The sequence below is a fragment of the Cebus imitator genome, unplaced genomic scaffold, assembly GCF_001604975.1.
Source record: "Cebus imitator isolate Cc_AM_T3 unplaced genomic scaffold, Cebus_imitator-1.0 Scaffold447, whole genome shotgun sequence".
NCBI classification, from domain to species: Eukaryota; Metazoa; Chordata; class Mammalia; order Primates; family Cebidae; genus Cebus; species Cebus imitator.
This window is the reverse complement of record NW_016107762.1, coordinates 1533176-1554522: the sequence shown is the minus strand read 5'-3', so window position 1 is coordinate 1554522 and position 21347 is coordinate 1533176. Positions and strand designations below refer to the sequence as shown.

General features: G+C 37.9%; 1 protein-coding gene across 1 annotated transcript in view; it reads left to right on the top strand.

Moving 5' to 3' along the window:
• The first annotated feature begins 19954 nt into the window (after positions 1-19954).
• CUNH4orf17 (chromosome unknown C4orf17 homolog) overlaps positions 19955-21347 on the top strand; it is a 40851-nt gene continuing 39458 nt past the window's right edge. The window contains exon 1 of the mRNA XM_017511375.2: positions 19955-20186. Coding sequence (XP_017366864.1) covers positions 20054-20186 — 133 coding nt within the window. The 5' untranslated portion in view covers positions 19955-20053. The remainder of the gene's footprint in view (positions 20187-21347) is intronic.

The window sequence follows — 21347 nt, the reverse complement described above, 5'->3', positions numbered from 1 at the left end:
CCGGGGATGCAAGGCTGGTTCAACATACACAAGTCTATAAATGTAATCCACCACATAAACAGAACCAAAGACAAAAGCCACATGATTATCTCAATACATACAGAGAAGGCCTTTGACAAAATTCAACAGCCCTCTATCCTAAAAACTCTCAGTAAAGTAGGTATCGAAGGAACATATCTCAAAATAATAAAAGCCATTTATGACAAATCTACAGCCAATATCATACTGAATGGGCAAAAACTGGAAGCATTCCCTTTGAAATCTGGCACTAGACAAGAATGTCCTCTCTCACTACTCCTATTCAATATAGTATTGGAATTTCTAGCCAGAGCAATTAGGTAAGAAAAGAAAAATAAAGGGTATTCACTTAGGAAAGGAGGATGTCAAATTGTCTCTATTTGCAGATGACATGATTGTATATTTAGAAGACCCCATCATCTCAGCCCAGAATCTCCTGAAACTGATAAGCAACTTCAGCAAAGTCTCAGGATACAAAATCAATGTGCAGAAATCACAAGTATCTCTATACACCAATAACAGATTAACAGAGAACCAAATCATGAGTGAATTCACATTCACAATTGCTACAAAGATAATAAAATACATAGGAATACAACTAACAAAGGATGTAAAAGACCCCTTTAAGGAGAACTACAAACCACTGCTCAAGGAAATAGGAGAGGACATAAACAGATGGAGAAACATTCCATGCTCATGGTTAGGAAGAATCAATATCATGAAAATAGCCATACTGCCCAAGGTAATTTATAGATTCAACACTATCCCCATCAAGCTACCAATGATCTTCACAGAACTGGAAAAAAACACCTTAAACTTCATATGCAGCCAAAAGAGATCCCGCATAGCCAAGTCAATCCTAAACAAAAAGAACAAAACCAGAGGCATCACACTACCTGATTTCAAACTATACTTCAAGGCTACAGTAATCAAAACAGCATGGTACTGGTACCAAAACAAAGATATAGACCAGTGGAGCAGAACAGAGGCTTCGAAGGCAATGCCACACATCTACAAACATCTGGTCTTTGAGAAACCAGACAAAATCAAGCAATGGGGAAAGGATTCCCTGTTTAATAAATGGTGTTAGGAAAACTGGCTAGCCATGTGCAGAAAGCAGAAACTGGATGCCTTCCTGACACCTTACACTAAAATTAACTCCAGATGGATTAAAGAGTTAAACATAAGACTGAACACCATAAAAACCCTAGAAGAAAATCTAGGCAAAACCATTCAGGACATAGGCATAGGCAAGGACTTCATGACTAAAACACCAAAAGAATTGGCAACAAAAGCCTAAATAGACAAATGGGACCTAATTAAACTCCAGAGCGTCTATACAGCAAAAGAAACAATCATTAGAGTTAACCGGTTACCAAAAGAATGGGAAAAATATAGATCCAGAATCTACAAAGAACTAAAACAGATTTACAAAATAAATAAATAAATAAATAAATAAATAAAAATAAACCCATCCAAAAGTGGGAGAAGAATATGAACAGACATTTTTCAAATGAAGACATATATGAGGCCAACAAACATATGAAAAAATGCTCATCATCACTGATTATTAGAGAAATGCAAATCAAAACCACATTGAGATACCACCTCTTGTCAGTTAGAATGGCAATCATTTAAAAATCTGGAGACAACAGATGCTGGAGAGGATGTGGAGAAATAGGAACACTCTTACACTCTTAGTGGGAGTGTAAATTAGTTCAATCATTGTGGAAGACAGTGTGGCGATTCCTCAAGGACCTAGAAATAGAAATTCCATTTGACCCCGCAATCCTATTACTGGGTATATATCCAAAGTATTAAAATCATTCTATTACAAAGACACATGTACACTATGTTCACTCTGACACTGTTTACAATAGCAAGGAACTGGAAGCAACCCAAATGCCCATTGATGATAGACTGGACAAGGAAAATGCAGCACATATACACCATGGAATACTATGCAGCCATAAAAAAATGATGAGTTCGTGTTCTTTGTAGGGACATGGATGAATCTGGAAACCATCATTCTCAGGAAACTGACACAAGACCAGAAAATCAACCACCGCATGTTCTCACTCGTAGACGGGTGTTGAACAATGAGAACACATGGACACAGGGAGGGGAGCATCACACACTAGGGTCTGTTGTGAGGGCCAGAGGAGGCACAGCGAGGGGATGGGGAAGTTAGGGAGTGATACTATGGGGAGAAATGCCATACATAGGTGACAGGGTGATGGAGGCAACAAACCACAGTGCCATCTATGTACCTATGTAACAATTCTGCATGATCTACACATGTACCCCAGAACCTAAAATACAATTAAAATAAAATGAGTAAAATTGAGGTTTTCCTGGTAAAAAAAAAAAAAAAAAAAAACTAATTCCACCTGCAGACTATAGCATTGGATCCTGCTCTAAAGTTACTAGCATTCCAGTATGTCTTACATATTTCTAACTTGCATAGACTGATCCCACAATCATAAAGAATGCATAATCAAATTACAAAAAATACCTTCTTTATTAAGGCTACTAATGTACCAGGAATTTTGTTAGAGTGATAAACAAACATTAACTGAGTTCAGCCATGGAGCCAAAAGTATTATTTAAGTGAAAAGTTTTAAGAGGTCATTCTATAGGTTTTCACAGTACCAAGGTATAGGTGCCTCATGGTCCATCCTGCTCCTCAGATATGCAATATGCACTGTCTTTACTCAAATCTCATGATCCTTGAGATGGGCAACTCACCTCTTCAATAGAAATGGGCATGTTTGGTTCCCACACCACAAGTGCCTTGCATTTAATAACCTGGAAGTCAACAAAATAAAATGAATGCTATTATCATGTGGATTCATGTTAGTTTATGGGTAGGCTAATTAAGCTATAGAAAGCTCCTATGATAAAATACATTATATTCACACAAACTTTATCATATAAGGTAGGAGAATCTTATAATGTTGGGTCTGTCTTTGATTTACAATGACAATATACCTTAAGTGGAGAATAGGTTTGAAAGTCAGAACCATCCTTGAAATTCTTTTAAATCATTCATAAGTCATAGCATTCAGATAATTCAGTTTCTCCGTTTATTAAGAGCTAGTTTTCCACCAGCTTTGAAACAGTGTTGCTATTTCTTCATTTCGGCACAAGATCATGAAGTTAACTTACATTTATGATCACGTTACAAAAAATGATTGATCTTTAAACACTAGAATCAGAGAATGAAGCAAGAGGATCACCCCATGGGAGCTGCAAGGTAGCTGAGATCTGCTCAGTGAAAAACAGAGTCATATCTCTCCTGTCACTCTCACTCCAGGGCACATGCTCGTTGAGCAGAAAGGCTGCCAAATTTCCCCATCTATCTATAGTGTCAGTTTTCTCATCCAGGTCCCTTTACTATTCACTCACACTCTCAACACCTGTACTTAAAACTGATTTAATGCTCATATAATCCTACTCCCTATGTCACACTACTAGTAAATTATAGGCAACCTCTGTCAAATATGATAAAAATGACCTAGAAGATATTTTGACTCAAAACTAACAGTAATCAAAAGTGAGAAAGAGGCCAAGGGCTCCCTTTCATAACTGCTCATACCTTTTTGATTCCTTCTTTTCAAGTCCATAATCTGTGTTATTCTTGCTCGTAAGTGGTTGTCAACTAAGCCTTACCATAGAATAACTAATAATTAAAAGGATAACTAAAATGGTTTAAGGTTAAAGGGCTCCCAGGAGTGCTTATGTTTCCTCTGATTTCATGTCTTTGCAGGGATCTGAATAAATATAAATTTGATATATGCTACTTGTGAACAGTTATCTACTCTTCCAAAAAATATTTGATTCAAAAGAATCAACCAGTAGTAAAAATTGCTATATACTAAGTAAAGGTTTTCTCTGTGCCAGCCATTGAATATTGTCTCTTTCAGTCTTCATGGAATCCTTATCCAAGAGGTTTTTTATTATCCTGTATGCAGTGAAGATCTAACCCAAAAGAGTTTACATAATTTTATAAGACCAAACATCTAGTACAAAGCAGAGGCAGGATTCAAATTCAAGTTTATCTAAATATAAGGTCCATGCTTTTAATCACTAACCATGCTCATACCTTTTTGATTCATTTTTTCTTCTCTCACTGCTTCCCTCACAGCTCTTGTGATCTGCAGCCAAGCCTGCTGAGTTGTTGTATTATCTACCACCTCTAACCAAATTCAGCATGACATAGTAACATCAAACTTTCCATATTGCTTTACTATTTGCAGAGCACTTTTAAATCCATTATTGATTTGACTGATGCTTTAAACCAATTTGCAGGAATCTGAACACCAATTACTCCCTGTGTGGGACAAAGGCTGTGAACAGAATATGAATGTTAGTTCAATAAGCCTTAGTTGGAATTTCAACTTTGACAGGGTCTGTGTGACCTTCTGTAAGTCCCTGGATTTGTCTAAGTCATAGCTGTCTTGTATATAAGCTAGTATAGTAAACAAAACGATGTCTATATTCTGTGTACTTGGTTTTGTCATTGCCAACAGTAATATTCCGGAAATATTTAAGTGACCAGATACACTTCCTCTGTAGTTTCCTATTCCAAAGAGCAGATAACATGTAAATTTATCAGAGCAATTTTCTACTAGGTATCTACCCCAAAGAAATGAAAATACTTTTCATTCATTTGAAAAAAAATATTTTCTACATAAAAACTGACACAAAATGCTCATACAGTTTTATTAATCAAAATACAAAACTGGAAACAATTCAAATATTCATCAACTGGTATATGAATAAACAAATTGTGGTATAACCCAACAATGGAATACTGGCCAGCAATAAAAGGGAGATAACTACAATATAATTAGCAACACAGATGAATCTCCAAAATATATTGTGCAAAATATAAGAAGCCATACCCTAAAGTTACATGCCATTTGTATAACACTCTCAAAAATGTAAAATTATATGAACAGAAGAGATTAGTGGTTGTCTTTGTCAGTTAGGGCTACTATAACAAAATCCCACAAACTGAGTAGCTTATAAGCAACAGAAATTCATTTCTCACAGTTCCAGAGGCTGCAAAGTCTAAGATCAAGGTACTAGGAGATTCATTGTGTAGTGAGATCTTACCTTCTGCTTCATAGTTGATGTCTTTTTGCTGTGTTTTCACATGGTAGAAAGGACAAGGGATCTCTCTGGGTTGTTGTTTTTTTTAATAAGGGGACTAATCCATTTATGTTTCAATCACTTTCCAAAGGCCCCATCTTCTAACATGACCACCTTGGGGGTTAGAAGTTCAACATATGAATGTTAGCGGGGTGCAACCACTAGCAGTGATTGCACAGTCACAGACATGAGGGAAGGGAAATTAGTGCCAAGGAAAGGAGGGAACTTTGTGTTAAAGGACACATTCTATATATTGATTATAGTGGTACTATATGAACACATTTGTAAAAACTCATTATTGAACTCTGCACTTATAAAAAGATGAGTTTTTATCTGCAAATTATATTTCAAAATAGATAAGTAAAACATTTTAAATCCATAATTCACAATTAGATACCACTAATCACCACCTAAACTGTCTAAAATTTAAAAAGACTTATAATACCAATTGTTTGTAAGCATATGGAAAAACCAGAATCCTCTTACAATGCTAAGAAAAACATCAGTTGATAGTACTGGATTGAAACACTTTCGGCCTTATCTACTAAACTGAAGATAGACAACCTATGACTTAGCAATCCATTTCTAAATATGTGTCCACTTAAAATGCATGCACAAACATTTTCATAGAAACATTATTCATAAAAGCCAAATTTACACAAAATCCAAATGTCTATCAACAAGAGTTTGGATAAATACATAAATTATGGCATATTCTATAATGGGATACCATGCAGAAGTGAAAATCAACCACAACTGCTCCCTAGAGCAGGGGTACATTTTATAAATATACTGTTGAGTTAAAGGAGTCAGACACAACACAATAACAAAAAGAGAAGTACTTAGGGATCCCACCCACTGTATTCCACAATATAGTTGGAAAAGGCACTTCCCAACCTCTCCTGCGTGATTGGAGAACAGTAGTGATATTACTGAGCACCTGTCCTGGTGTTCATGGAGCAGTTCCTAGCTTCTCTGTTTGGTATTTATACTCTGCCTGTTCTCAAGATCTACTTCAACTCTTTCCACATTGTCAAACTCAGTTTTAGATGCAGGCACATTTGCTTGGCCTATCGCAAACCCCAAACTGGCTGCAGCATGCCACACATTTTCTCTTTAATATAGCCTTATTCTCTGTGCTCTGATCTAAACTTTGATGCTCAGGTTCCCTTCCCAGACCTGCAGCCCCCAAAGAACTTTTTGAATTCCCCCTATAGACTATCGAGGGAAAAGTTTATAATATTTATAGTGGCCCTGTGTTGAGCGGGCTACGTGCTAAGAACTTTATAAATACTGGTCTCTGCAGCCAATTGCATGAAGTAGATCCACTCAGATCCTTCTTTTTCCAATAATAAAATAGATGCAGAGTGGGCAAGTGTTCAAGTCAAAGGTCATATGTAGCTGGCAGAGTCAAAGCTCCAATGTCTCACTCTGATGACCCTGCTCTTTACTGTAAAGAATTCTTAGCATGAGGAGAAAGCCTTAAGTCACAAAGCACCCTGCACTACTCTCAGAAGGTACTCTCAGAGCTGCATTCAGACAGCATCATTGATTCTTCCTGCTAGAGAAGAATCTGGATGCGTGGGTCTGGCAGCAGTTCAGTGTCCACTTGTCATCAGTAAGAGTACTGGATTTGAAATCTGGTAAACCTCAGTTTAATGCATTTGCTCTCAGGGCAAATTACCTCACCTCCTTAGAGTGCCAGTTTCCTAATCTCTACAATGTAGATAATAGCTACTTCACAAAGTATTTTAAAAATTAGACGTTATGATGGAGGTAAAAGGTTTCACACAGATTAAGCATTATGAATGGCCGCTCTTTGCTGTGGGTTCCATCTCTATTCCCTCTAGGGCAACAGTCTAAGGGGCACACTGACCCAACAACCACATCTACACTCTCCTTGCTTTCTCTTTGTCTACTAACTGGCTCTTCCAGCTCTCCATCTCTGCTCTACCTCTATTTTTGTCATTGTCAGTACTTTCTCTTTCTCTTCCATTCTTTTAAGGCCTTTCCTTTTCTTCCTATTTCAAAATTGACCCCTCATCCACTGCCCTGCCTATCTCAGAATTCCCCCATCTTTCTCCTGTTATCAGAGTCATCTTTCGGACACTCCCTTTTCAGGACCTCAACTAACTGACATGGAGTATGTGCAGTGCTGCTGTGTGCAGATCACAGTGAGGAATATGAAGGGGAATAAGACACAGGGCCCCCTCTTCAGAGGCTCACTATCTAGTGTGAGAAAGAACACACATGAGACACACTCCAGCCTGTGCCAGCCAGTTTCATCCATACCTAGGGTGCAGTGCCCTCCTCAAGCAGTCCCTTCTTTCCTCTCACCTAGTTATCCAGGTTTAATGCCATTTACCCCAGCCTTTTCTCATTTTGTCACATGACTATTCAAAACAAACTGGTCCTTTGTCACAAGTCTTTGTCCTTTCCAAGATCTTAATAGCTAATCCAATGAGCTAATTTTCCATAGTGCTCAAGATAAAGGGTTAAATATGAGGACCTAGGTTCTTTTTTTAATTTATGTGACTGTGATTTAAAAAAAGAAATTTCCCTCTTGAAGATGTGACTTTAATGTTTTTAGCTTATTGTAACCTAGTTCAGCTCTGCATGCTTTTTGGGTGGAGACTCTAAATAAGTTCCCTGATTGTATAGAATCTTTGTATGGTGGCTTTCTTAGATGCTGGCTGTAGCAGTAATGTGCTTAGTTTGTATGCAGGTTCCCTGCCTCCTGCAGGGTTGTAATGGCAGAGGTCTCTTGAAGTTTATTTCATTCTCCAGTGGTATGTACTTTATTTATTTATTTTTCCCCAGTGTTTTATTTACTGGGTTGAAAAGTTCAGGCTTCAGGCCAGGAGGGGAGGTATCCATAGGTAAAAACTGGCTATGGTTAATGCAGGTTGGCAAGCCCAATACCCACTGGTGCGCAGAGGTCCCAGCCTGGGGGAGCAGAGGCAGCTGGGGGAGCTCTTTGTGCAATGCACTGAGGTCTTTTCAGGGGAAGAGAGGGAGCCACCTCAGGTCCCCTGCCAGTTCAGCAAGAAAGCAATTCACCTCACAGTCACACTCCTGATGTAGTGTTGCAACTATTCAGATCAAACAGGTACTTCTTTTAATTTGCAGGAATGCTGATGTTCCATGTGGAATACCACACCACATGCAAGCCCGCACCTGGAAAGCACTCCTCTTGTGAGGCCGCAGTCACCGTGAAGTGTTCCAGAAAGGCTGTCTACAGGTGCATCTATGCTGAGCTCCTGTGGGAGGAGCCCCAGCAGTTTCTGCAGTGGTGGATGAGGGAGAAAAGAAGTCCCATTCTCCAAGACCCTTCAGGAGCACCAGGACTGCCTCATTGCTGGAGTGGAGCTGCAGATTTTCTCTATTGAGCCTAGCACTGCACCTCTGCCTCTGCTGAAAGAAACTTTCCACACGTAGAAAATTCTAGAACTCAAGGCCTACCATCTAGATTTTGTTGTTGCTGTTGTTGTTGCTGTTTTTGTCCCATGAGGTGCTCCCTTGATGTGGTGTATTTCCCCTTCCTCTAGGAGTAGGAGCCCCTTAGAGCCAGACTACTATGAATGTTGCTGCTCTTCTAGGTCTAGCTGCCCAGTGGGGCTACCACACTTCAGGCTGGTACTGGGGAACATCTGTAAGGGGTCCAGTGATGTGATCTGTCCTCAAGGCACCCAGCAGTGGGTATCAGTGGCAGCTCTGAAAAGGGTGTCAGGGAAGTGGCACAGTTTGTGAGATTCCTTCACTACAAGTTGCCTTAGTGTGTTGTTAGCTTTCTCAAATGCTAACTGTATTAGTAAGGAACTGGTCATGTGAACAGACTCAGGACCTCCTGGTTAGCCAGGGTGATATAGGCAATGGTGATAACTGAGGTCACACACACATTTTCTCCATCCTCCACACTGTTATTGTGCCTGTAGAGGCTGTAATGGACTGTGGCACTTGGCCTGCAACCAGGAGGTGGCACTTGCAAAAGAGCACCAGCTGCAATGGTAGCAGAGAGATTTGTGTTTGCCTTATGTTATCCAGAAGATGTACTCTGGTGACTCAGGAAATGGGCAGGGCCACACAGAACTACTCACAAAAGTTTTTGTACTTTGTGTTATGCTGCCAGGGTGGTTAGAAGAGCAAGGCCAGGTGGAACCTGGGTCAGGCAAGTCTGTGCTCTGGCCCTTCACATGTTAGCAAAAGCAGTGGCCCCATTGGGGATTGTAGAGCAGTTCTCTGGCTACCAGGGTAATGTTCCAGGGAAAAGCATAGTTGCCTCTGCTGTACAGAAGAATTCACATGGGGAGTGGAGAGTAGCGGGTGGCAGTAGGCTCCACCCAGCTCCCACTCACTGGGCAAGGCCAGTGTCATACTTGCAGCGTTCCACTAGCCCCAGCTAGCTAGGTTCCACATAGTCTGCTCAGAACTCAAAACTGCTCCAGGCCATATTCCTCCCCTGAAGGAAACAGCAACCATGGCTTTTAGGCCATGCCCCTCCTGGTTCACCTGTGAAGCAGGGGCACCCAGCTCCTATGCCTGTGGCTATGGCACACTTCTCACTCACCCCTCAGTTCTGGCCAAGGGGGTTTGTCTCCACTGAAGATTATATCATGAATCTCAGTTGGGAGCTTCTTTCTGCCTGTGACCACCACCTGAGTTAGCTGGTAGATTTATGCAAGGTCTCCTGTGAGGTAGGATCAGGAATGGTTTCCCTTCACCACTGATGGAGACTGGAAATGAATATTAAGCCTGTTCTAATGCCAATTCTTCTCATATACTCCCCGCCACTCACTAAATCAGCTCCAGTACTGGGTACAGTTAAGGCCTTCCCTCATGGCCTGGATTACCTAAAGTTAAGGCTTTCCCCCATGGCCTGAATTGCCATGTTTCCCAGTAGGAGTGTATGTTCCAGAGGTAGTCTATACCCTTTTCACTCTGGGGGACTTACAGTTTTCTACCTGGCTCACAGTGTAGGCTACAGTCCAATACTTCTTTCAAAGGTATGTGGCTTTCAATTTTCTTATTACATTCCTGTGTTTGCTTCTTGGAAGAAAGTTCACGTGAGACTCTGTACACACTATTTTGTCTTTCCAAGTGGGAGAGGCATGATAACAATGCCTCCAATCTGGTATCTTGGGGGAAAAAGAATAAACTCCCCTAGCACTTTGAATATATCATCCTATTCCTTCCTGCTCTACAAGTTTCTATGGGAAAATCTGCTGATGGTCCTATGGAGGTTACATTGTACACAATGAATCACTTTTCTTTTGCTGCCTTCAGTATTCTTTCACTTTTGACAATTTGATTATATTGTGTCTTGATGTGGATTTCCTTAGGTTTATACTATTTGGGATCTTTTGGGCTTCATTAATCTAGATGACTATTTCCCTCTCCAGATTTAGAAGTTTTCAACCAATCTTCCTTCTTTTTCTTTCTTTCTCCATTCCATTTTCTTTTTCTTTCTTTCTCTTTCTTTTTCTTTCTTTCTTTCTTTTCTTTCTTTCTCTCTCTCTTTCTTTTTTTCTTTCTTTCTTTTCTCTTTTTCTTTCTTCCTTCCTTCCTCCCTCCCTTCCTTCCCTCTTTCCTTCTTTCTTTCTTCTTTCCTCTTGTTACGTTGCCTAGACTGGAGTGAAGTGGGTATTCACAGACGTAAACATAGCACATTATAGCCTTCAACTCCTCAGCTCAGACCATTCTCCTGTCTCAGTCTCTTTAGCAGCAGGGACTAGTGGCATCCACTGCCATACCTGGCTCAATCATTATTTCTTTAAACAAGCTTTCTGCCCCTTTCTTTCTCACTTCTCCTTCTGGAACATTCATAATTCATATATTAGTTTGCTTGATGGTGTTCCATAAGACCTTTGTCTTTCATCACTTTTTTTCATTCTATTTACTTTTGTTCCTGTGACTGGATACTTTTTAAATTTTTAATTTTTTGAGACGGGGTCTTACTCTGTTACCCAGGCTGGAGTAGAGTGGCACAATCTTGACTTGCTGCAGCCTCTGCCTCTTGGGCTCAAGCAATTCTCCCACCTTCTTCCCACCCAGTAGCTGGGATCACAGGGGCACCACCACGCCTGGCTAATTTTTTGTATTTTTGGTAGAGACAGGTTTCACCCTGTTGTGAAGGCTGATCTCAAACTCCTGAACTGAGGAGATCCACCTGCCTCGACCTCCCAAAGTGCTGGGGTTACAGGTATGAGCCACCATGTCCAGCCTGACTGGATAATTTTAAATGGCATGTATTCAAAAATTACTGGGCTTTTCTTCTGCTTGATCTAGTCTGCCATTGAGTCCCTCTAGTAAAAACTGTCAGTTCAATTATTGTATTCTTTATCTCTAGAATTTCTGTGTGGTTCTTTTTTATGGTTTTTAAGCTGATATTCTCATTTTGTTCATTTTTCATTTTTCTGATTTCATTATCTGTATTGTCTTATATAACTCACTGAGTTTCTATGAAATGATTATTTTGAATTGTCAGGCAATTCACAGATCTTTCCTTAAGACCAGTTGATAGTGCTTTTTTTCCCCTTCTTTGTTTGTGTCATAGTTCCCTGACTCATTATATTTCTTGTAGCTTTGTGTTGGTGTCTGTATATTTGAAAAAATAGCCACCTCTCCCATTCATTAGGCCTGGGTTCAACATGGAAAGCCCTTCACCAATCAGCCTAGCTAGAGATTTTGGGAGCCTCTTAATCTTTTTCTAGGGATATGTATATTTCGCTTCCCTCCTTTCCTTCTGAGGAAGAAGATTAAGCAGAATTGTGCTAGCTGTGGTGAGCTACCCACCTCTTTTCTTTATTCTTGACTTCCCCTAGGAATTTAAACTATTCTGATTCTCTCAGTGTTCTGAGTGAGGCAGAACAGAAAGAAGTCTCTTGAGCACTGTGCCAGAATGCCAGAAATGATGAACATATGCTTCACTCTCTTCTTTATTCCTGAATGGAGCATCCACAAGCTAAAGCAATTTCTCCCAGTTCAGAGCTGTGCCAACTTGGGGGAGGGGCTGATGCAGGTAAAGTAAAATTGTTCTTCCAACTAATTTCAATGTGGCTGATATCAGTATTTTTGCTCATCTGGGGTACTTCTTAACTGGAAGCTGAAATATGTGTAAAGCTATTTTGCTCTGTATATCATTGTTAACTTATCATTGTTAAATATATAATTGTTTCTATAGGGAGATGAGGGCTTAGAACTTCCTGTTCCATCATCTTTTGATATCAAGGAATTATAAATTTTAAAGGTGGTTTTGTTGTATTTTTATTTTTTTGTGTGTTTGGAAATAATATTATTCTACCTCACAAAAGAAAACAAAATCAAATCATAGTGTCAGAAGAGACTCTAGAGATAATCTTAATCCATAACTCCTGAGAAGACCAGAAAAGTCAATGTTATCAGCCAGAAAATGTTGTAAGCCAAAGTGACTCCTATGCCTGCCAAAGGAGACTATATGGGGTTGGTTATGACTGGACAATAACAAGGTAAGTAACTAGGCTTAGGAGTTTTGCTACAGTGCTCTTCTAAGAAGAAACTATATTTTCTTTTTTTAAAATTGTATTGTGGTGACAGGGTCTTGGTATGTTGCTCAGGCTGATCTTGAACTCCTGGCTTCAAACAATCCTCCCACCCCAGTCTTCCAAAACACTGACATTATAGGTATAAGCCACCATACCTGGCCTGAAGCTTTATATTTTCTGCCTATCCAATGTGAACTCAGATTTTAAACCTATGAAGAGAACTCTGAGGGTTTATTCACTTTTATGAAGAGCTACTTTTTAATTCTTTTGAAGTTTTGAGTTACTCATATTCTTAGAGGAAGGTATGGCTAACAGGAAGTCTTTGGAAAAGAGCTGGGTGAGAATTCTCGAAAGGCTGCAGTCAAGGTATGTGCTCTGGCTTGGGTCTTCTTTTGAGGTTCTCTTTCAAGGTCCTTCTTTTGAGGTTCTCATGGTTGTTGGCAGATTCATTGTTTCTGAGGTCCTTCTTTTGAGGTTCTCATGGTTGTTGGCAGATTCATTTTTTTCCCAGCTGTAGGACTCCTAACGCCTTGCTTCTTTAAGGTCAGCAGGGGAACATCTCTGATATTGAGTAAGGCCTACATCTTCTTTTAAAGGGCTTATCTGATTAGGTTGGGCCAGCCCAAAATAATCTCCTTTCAATTAACAGAGCTTGATAAACTCAAAGTCATTCTGATTAGGGACTTTATATCTGTAAAATCTCTTCATCTTTGCCAGAAAATGCAACCTAATTGCAGGAGCAATATTATATTAACAGGTCTACTCACACTCAAGAGAAGGAGATAACACAGAGTATGTACACCACAGGGAGGAAATCTTGGGGGCCATTGTAGAATTCTTTCTATGTCACTTACGTCAGCATTTTTGTTGTGCTCTAGAGATTTCAGACTGAAAAGTACTGTTTTCTGTGATTGTAGATACTTGTTACAAATTTGACACTGAAACATATGCTTTTAAAATTGACAGAACAGAGTATAGCGTAGTCAAGACACCAGATAAAATTAAAGTTTATTCTTCCACTGTGGTAAATTAGCATCTCTTCCTTTCAGAAATCACTTACATTGCTTTTTCATATGTTAATCAGACCTCTGTGGAAATGCAAAGTGAGAATTTTAGGTGATCAAAATAAATAGGCCTAACTGGTTCACAGCTCTGAGATGTGACCACACTGCTTATTCATGGAGAGAACAGACCAAGTGGCTTCAACAACAGAAATTTATATTTTCAAGGTTCTGGAGGCTGAAAGTCCAAGATCAAGGTACTAGCAGGTTTAGTTTTTGCTGAAGCCTTGTCTTAGTCAATTTGGGCTGCTATAACAAAATACCCTAGACTGGCTGACTTATAAACAATAGAAACTTATTTCTTACAGTTATGGAAGCTGGTAAGGCTAAGATCAAGGCACTGACAGATTCAATGTCTGGTGAGGAGCCACTTACTGGTGATAGATGTCCCTTTCTTGCTTTGTCCTAACATGGTCAGATCATGCAAAAAGACAAAAGTGCTCTGATGTCACTTCCTTTTAGTATAAAGACAACAGGACTGTAAGATTAGGGTCTAACCATTATAACCTTATTTAAGCTTAATCACCTCCTTAAGGACTCCATCTGCAAATACAGTCACATTGGGGATTAGAGATTAAGATATAAATTTGTTGAGAGACATAACTCAGTTCATAACAATTTTCAAAATATCTGTGGACAATGAACAATCTGTGGATTTCCTGCTGATCATGATCCCCAGATAATGTTTAAAAATCACGAATTACCATTCGTAAATATATGCACATATTCCAAAAAAAACTCTCCATCTATTTTCTTTGCTAAAATAATAGAGTATCCAAGGCAACAAAGATACCTGTGCTACCCTGAGCAGTGCAGCAGAACAAACTTTGTCTTTTTTATTCTGACACAATTAATGCAGAGAAGCCAGTTGTATTATTTTTTTCCTAGTAATGAGACCAGAAAATTCCCCCTGGGTCTTCACAATGGGAAAATAACATAGTTACATAACCAGGTACATGTTTTTCTCTAGTGGCCCTCTCTAAGGGAAAGCACAGAACACAGTGTGTAGACTTCTACACAGAGTTAGGTACTAATGTCAGGATCTATGGTTGAGGTTGCTTTTTATAACCCAATATACACTTTGTTTCTCTCTTGTTAGAGCTTCTGTTTTAGAATGGGGTGTCAATGTGCCGTGTTAAGAAACTACATTTTGTATCCTTCCTTGCAGCTATAAATGGTTAATGCAACCTAGATTATTGTCTGGGACCATGAAAAGGCTCTTACAAAGGGGGCAGAGAGCTAGCACATACCCTTCTCAGCCCTTACCTCCCCAAACTTCCTCTTGTTTCCTGCTTGGAGTACGGATTTGATATGTGCAAATATAGCAGCCATCTTGGATGACTAGAACTTCAGAAACTATCTTGGACGAGGGCTAACTTCAAAAATGGAAGCCAAATATAAACAAAGATGGACCTAAAACATAGATGAAGCCGAGGTCCATAATGATGCTTCATAAAGTTTCCATACCAACCCTAGACGGTTGAACTCTTTCATGTGAGGAAGAAATAAATACATGTCTATCTTACTTAAAATAGTATTTCTGCTCTCTATTATTAGCTGTAAAAAAGTTTCTCAACTGATACAAACTGAAGACTAAATATCTCAAAATATGAAAATTACCTTAGAAAGTCAATTAGATCTGCCATAAAATCCCCCATAAACTACAGTAAAGCAGGGAGGCATAAATCATGAATGGGTTATGGGCAAAGGCATTTAAGCCTTTAATTCTTGGGCCAGTCAAGAAAATAGACCAATTAGGCTATCTACTTGCACTGTTTTAAGTTAGCATTTGCCTTTCAGAAATTGTCTATATTGCTTTCAGAGACTGTAACTCAGAAATTCAAAATCACATGTATTATGAAAAATCTTGTGAAGCACCACATGTACATGTGTGTATGTTTCTCTATGACTTCTAATTACAATATTTTTTCATGGCTGTTGAACAAGTCATCAGCACATTCTGACTACCAGAGCAGTGTAGTCCATTCACAATTATTAGAAACTCCTTAATACCTTCTCCCATTGGTTTTTGATTAAGCTAAACTTGGTTATACCATAACTGTTCTTTAAGCAGAATTGTGGGAAAAAGTATACATTTGATTTATATTGCTTTTTGTTTTATATTTCTCATTTTTCTTTCTCTTGCATTGGATTTAACTCCATTGTATGTACAAAACTGAGGAAAGTCCCTTGTGGCCACGTGGTTTCATCAAGTGGGTAACTGGAGGTCTGAGAAGATTCTAGAATTTAGATTTTTCTAAGGAATGTTACCACGTTGCTAAGCTATGTAACATATCTTAACCAGGGAGCCACATAGGCTCCTTGGAGTAAGAGTGTGAAAAACTGGAAGAAGACAGTTGTATGCTTTTGGAAGCATTCGAGATTGGGCTGTCTCTACCAATTAAAAACTTCTAGCTTAAGTGCAGAGATTTAAGGAAATCAACAAAAATTCAGCCTAGACATATTATGAGGCTGGGAGGTTATCAACAGACTTGAGTTCCTGTCAGCAAGATCACCTGCTTTTAATACTGTCCTCAGGTATAATTTTAAATTTATCTTAGAATAATGTTCTAACATTTTAGATGTGAGTTAGTTAATAGTCCTCAAATTTATTCTTTTTTCGAGATTATGTAAAACCCAAATAAATCTGTTTTAAGAAAATGAAATATGCAAAGTCTGTAGACTAAAGACATTTATTCTGTGGAAAACATCTAGTTCTATTTAACAAGTATTTATTGAGCATTTACTATGTGGCTGACCATATTCTAGGTTTTGGGAATGCAAAGATAAAAAACTGAGCTAGATCATTGCCTACTTGATTATCACATCCTTTTGAGAGGAGCAGAAAATAAAGAAATGTAAAATAAATAATATCAGGGAGTGATACACACTACAAAGATAGCTTAAGGAGGGAAAGGGCTAGAGACCAATAGAGGCTGGGATGATGGTGGGAGCTACTTTTGAGAGGGAGTTAGAAAGGCTTTTGGAGAAAGTGTCCTTTAGACAGAGAAATAAGTGAGGGAGAAAGCCATCGGTATTAATATTTGGCTTTCATTTTTGAAGTTATCTCTTGTCCAAGAGGGTTTCTAAAGTCTCAGTTATCCAAGACCTAAGGGGTGTAAATTCCAGGATAAAGGGGATCTGCAAATGCAGATTTGGTATTCATCACCTAAATAATGGTCTTTATATCCCTATGAATTCATAAGAACTTTCAGCTATTTATTAATCAGATACAATATTCTTTCTGTGTCAGTATACATTTTATACATGTGCTATTTTGGAGTAAGAATATTAATATTTAATATAGACTTACATGGCATGTTCTAAGTAACAATGGCCAGAGTTAGAAATAGGTGGATTAATAATGCTTTTAAAACCACCTATTTTGAGGATTTTGTGTTATTTAGTCTGAATAAAATTTAATAATTTACTAATATATAGGTAGATTCAAGAGGCTATAGGAAAGGAAATACTGCTTCCAGAAGTATTTACACAATTCTGTGAAAGGTAAATACTAACTTTAATTAAATTTTCCTACAGACTTACCTCTACAGAGTTTTCTTTTCCTTTTCTGAATTAGCATCACAATTAAAATAGAAGTATAAATGGAACTCAGCTACCTTCATTCAGGTAATCTCTTGGGTTCATCTTTAAGTCATGAAGCCTCAGCCTAGGTTTTACAACACATAGGTAGTGAGATGAGACTCAAGATATTTACTAACAATAGCTAAAATACTCAGGTTTGCAGATTATTTACTTTTAAAAAGCAATTTAGTACAAAGAAGGGTGAATTACCTGGCATTTATCTGCAATGCCATGTGCTTACATGGTTGGAGTTAGAACCCATGATGTAGCTCTTCTGAGCAATAGTCACTGACACACCATAGTTGAATCAGTAGTGTGTAGTACATTGCTTCCCCACAATTTTGAAATGCGTTAAAAAAAATCTAAATGTGATGAAAATGTGTCTTCCACACAAACATCATCTATCATGTGTATTATGGTGGGGAAAATGGGCTGAGAACCAACATTCTACATCACATAGCAATTACCTATTAGGTTAAAATACTGGAAAAAAGTGTGTAGTTTATATTGATTTTTCATTTGTGCATGTGTATGTGTTTTGTACACAAATCCCATCCATGAAGATATCTCCCAAAGGCCCTATTTCCTAATACTGTCACATTGGTGATTAGGTTTCAAATATGAATTTGGTGTTGGGGGGACACAATCATTTATATCATAGTCAACACAATGTATATTTTGAATTTTGGAGAATTTTTAGTGATATATGTGGATACAATATTTATATATTATCTTTACTCCTTAAACATTATTCTTGAACAATAAAAAGTCGTAACATCAGATTAAACTTCTTGTAAGCCAAGAGTAAGTACTATAGCATCTTCTTAACTTAAGGTATAAAAACAAGATGAATTTCAGACTTCCAGGAGGCACTGCTATTTTAATAAGAGGAAGAAAATAATTATCTGCATTGTTTTCTTGTTGACCTTTTGTACCAAAATTTAAAGTGTATCACTACCTTTCAAGCTAATCTAAGAGAATTGATGTGGGACAGACACACATAGTAGAATAACTGAATAGTATCAGCTGACATTTAAGTCAATTTCATCAGGTTATAGATGAACAGACTGAAATCTAGGCAATAAAGCAATTAATCTGTGGTCACTTTGCTAGTTAGTGGCAAATCTGGGACCATAAATCCTATTTTTGAAATTCTGGTTTAATGTCTTTTTCACTCTCCAAATTGCTTGCTGTACACCTTTCCACCTCAATACAAATAAAAAGCAAATTTACTGGCTTAATTGTACAAAAGGTCCCACACTGAAAGAATGATCAAGTCTAAAGCATAATTTAAACAAAGAGGTTAGAACTAGCTCCTCAACAGTGATATTCATAAAGAACAATATAAAAATACACTTTATTGGTAGACAGATATTTTCTGAATTTAATGTCTACATTTATTTTATCCAACCTAGGATAATTTTATTATTTATATATATCAAACTGAATTTCCTGAAAACCAGATGTTCTGTGGCAACAAGCCTGGGAATTTATACATCATGCCCTCTAAGTATATAGCACGAAACACTTAAACATAGATTGCTTTGGTTTAATAAGATAGTCAGTGATCTAAAAATATCCATCTCAACAAAATCCTGAGATCAATTTCTAGAATATGAACATTTTTTTGACACTGCAAATTATTCTAACCAAAAAAATCTCTGCTATGGTTATAAATAAAATGTGTATTTCCTAATTCTGGCATGGTGAATAAGATTTCCATTTAAGATAGAAAAAATACAACAGGCACTAGAAAATCATCCTTCCTGGATTTCAAAAGTAGTATACTATCTACTTTTATAGTAGTATACTAGATAGTAGTATACTATCTAAGCTTACTTAAAGTAATGTACTTTCTTTAAGTAAGCCATTATTTAAAGTTTAAATAATGGCTTTTTATGTTCTTAACCCAGAGATGTTCTTTTCTACATGGTTGTGAATTCACTAAAATACATAACATTGTCTTTAATCTCCGAGGTCTAAAATGTCTTAAATCTCCGAGGTCTAAAATCTCCTAGGTGTCTAAAAATGTTTGCTGAAGGACCAATAACTGTTACTGAGTATTGCAAACAACAATATGGCAAAGGTTCTCTGGTTTATCATCTCTACGTATATCACTCTTTTGGATGTTTTTCCTCCTTCAGGTTTTACCATTCTCTCAGAAGATGATACACATTTATGATGCTGGGTTTTATAAGTGCAATATGAAAGGTCTTAACTTAAAATTAATTCAATGTAAAGTGTATTTGTGAGTATTGCATTTAAAAGTCATCATTTAAGTTTACTATATCAAAATTGATAATCATGTAATACATTTTTGTGTTGGTAAGTCAACAAAGTGAGCTCAAATGAAAGTAAAAACAGAATATACTTTATACTTTTTACATATGTGATATAAATATTTCAAAATCAAACACTTTGGTTTTCCCATAGGAAAATTTTTTATGATCCATCCATGCTTGTACTTTTCAATGTTTATGAAAATTTGGTCTGAAAGCAAAATAGACTCACATTGCTGTAACCTGAGAAACAATTTAGTTCAAACAAAGGAGATGGAAAAATATTTGATGTGTAAGAAAGTGACAAGAAACTCTTGTCAGAATGTTTGTCATTTTGTGATTTCAGGGTCTGAGCACATCTGGAAGTGAGGTCAATCAATTTAGACTCCAAAAACTTTTGTGGCAACAGTGGAGAGGGGAAAATAAACACTCCATGAATATGAACCTCAACCCCTCGACATCTGCTCTTCGGATTGAGGGCAAAGGCAGCCATATTACGGCTAGAAATGTAAGCTGCTTTCTAGTCAGGCACACACCTCATCCCAGAAGAGTCTGTCACATCAAAGGTAAGGTGGGTTAAGGTCCTAGTATGTAGATGTAGAATGTACTATTCTCTACACTTGGGCCATTTGATAATTCTGGTGGGTAAACACAAGGCTGCTAGTCAAAATATTTAACTACTGGCAAGGTATGGTCATTGACTATTGGGGCTAGGTGCCAGCACTGGAGTGAGAGTCAAGGCCTGCAGTCCCTCTCTTTGCCAGACAGTAACCCTTAAATCACTTGATTGTTAGGATAGGTGGCTGGAGAGAGGCCAAGGTGGCCAGGGAAATAGGGACCACTCAGAGCTCAGGGCAGCCTTGACCAATTGACATAAAAATATTTCAGTATTTTAACAATGCACACATCCATGTTAGCATCTACATGCTAAATATCATCCCTAAGGAAGCATATGTTTTACTCCTGCCTCCTTCCCTTATGTCTTGTCTTTTCTCCCTCCCTCCTTGCCTCCTGCCCTCATTCTCTCCCTCCATCTCTTTCTTTTTCCTTCCTCTCTCCTTTCGTACCTTTTACTTTAACTTTATATGATAGGATTACTCAAAATTACACATTAATAACCGTATTTTCCTTTTGAGGGATGCAGTTCACTTGAGCTTGGATTGAAGAATTTTAAAAGTATACAGTTTTTAAACACATCTTGTATTCTGAGATGTTTTGAGAGGTACAAAGAGAAAAGGGTTCTGATGTTTTGAGAAGTACAATTCTCAAGGTTATGAAATATATATAAAACAAGCAGAACTGTTTTGACTTCACAAGGTGAACCAGTCAATTCACTTAGGATGGTGTGACTGTGTGATACCCCCCCACATACAAAGTAGCATATCAACATTGGTTACTGGTTGTAATTTAAATAGATCCTCACACCCATCCCTGAGTTTCTTATCCCCAAGAGAAATGCTGCCATAGTGAGCCCCAGCAGATGAAAATGTGTCATATTCCTTAGGTGACAGAAAAAGTGATATTAAAAACCAATGTTATTTGGCTTAGGCAAATAATTCATGACTAAGACCACAAAAGCAAATGCGACAAAAACAAAAATAAATAAATGGGACCTAATTAAACTAAAAAGCTTCTGCACAGCAAAAGAAATTATCAGCAGAGTAAACAGACAACCCACAGAGTGGGAGAAAATATTTTCAAACTATGCATCCAACAAAGTACTAATA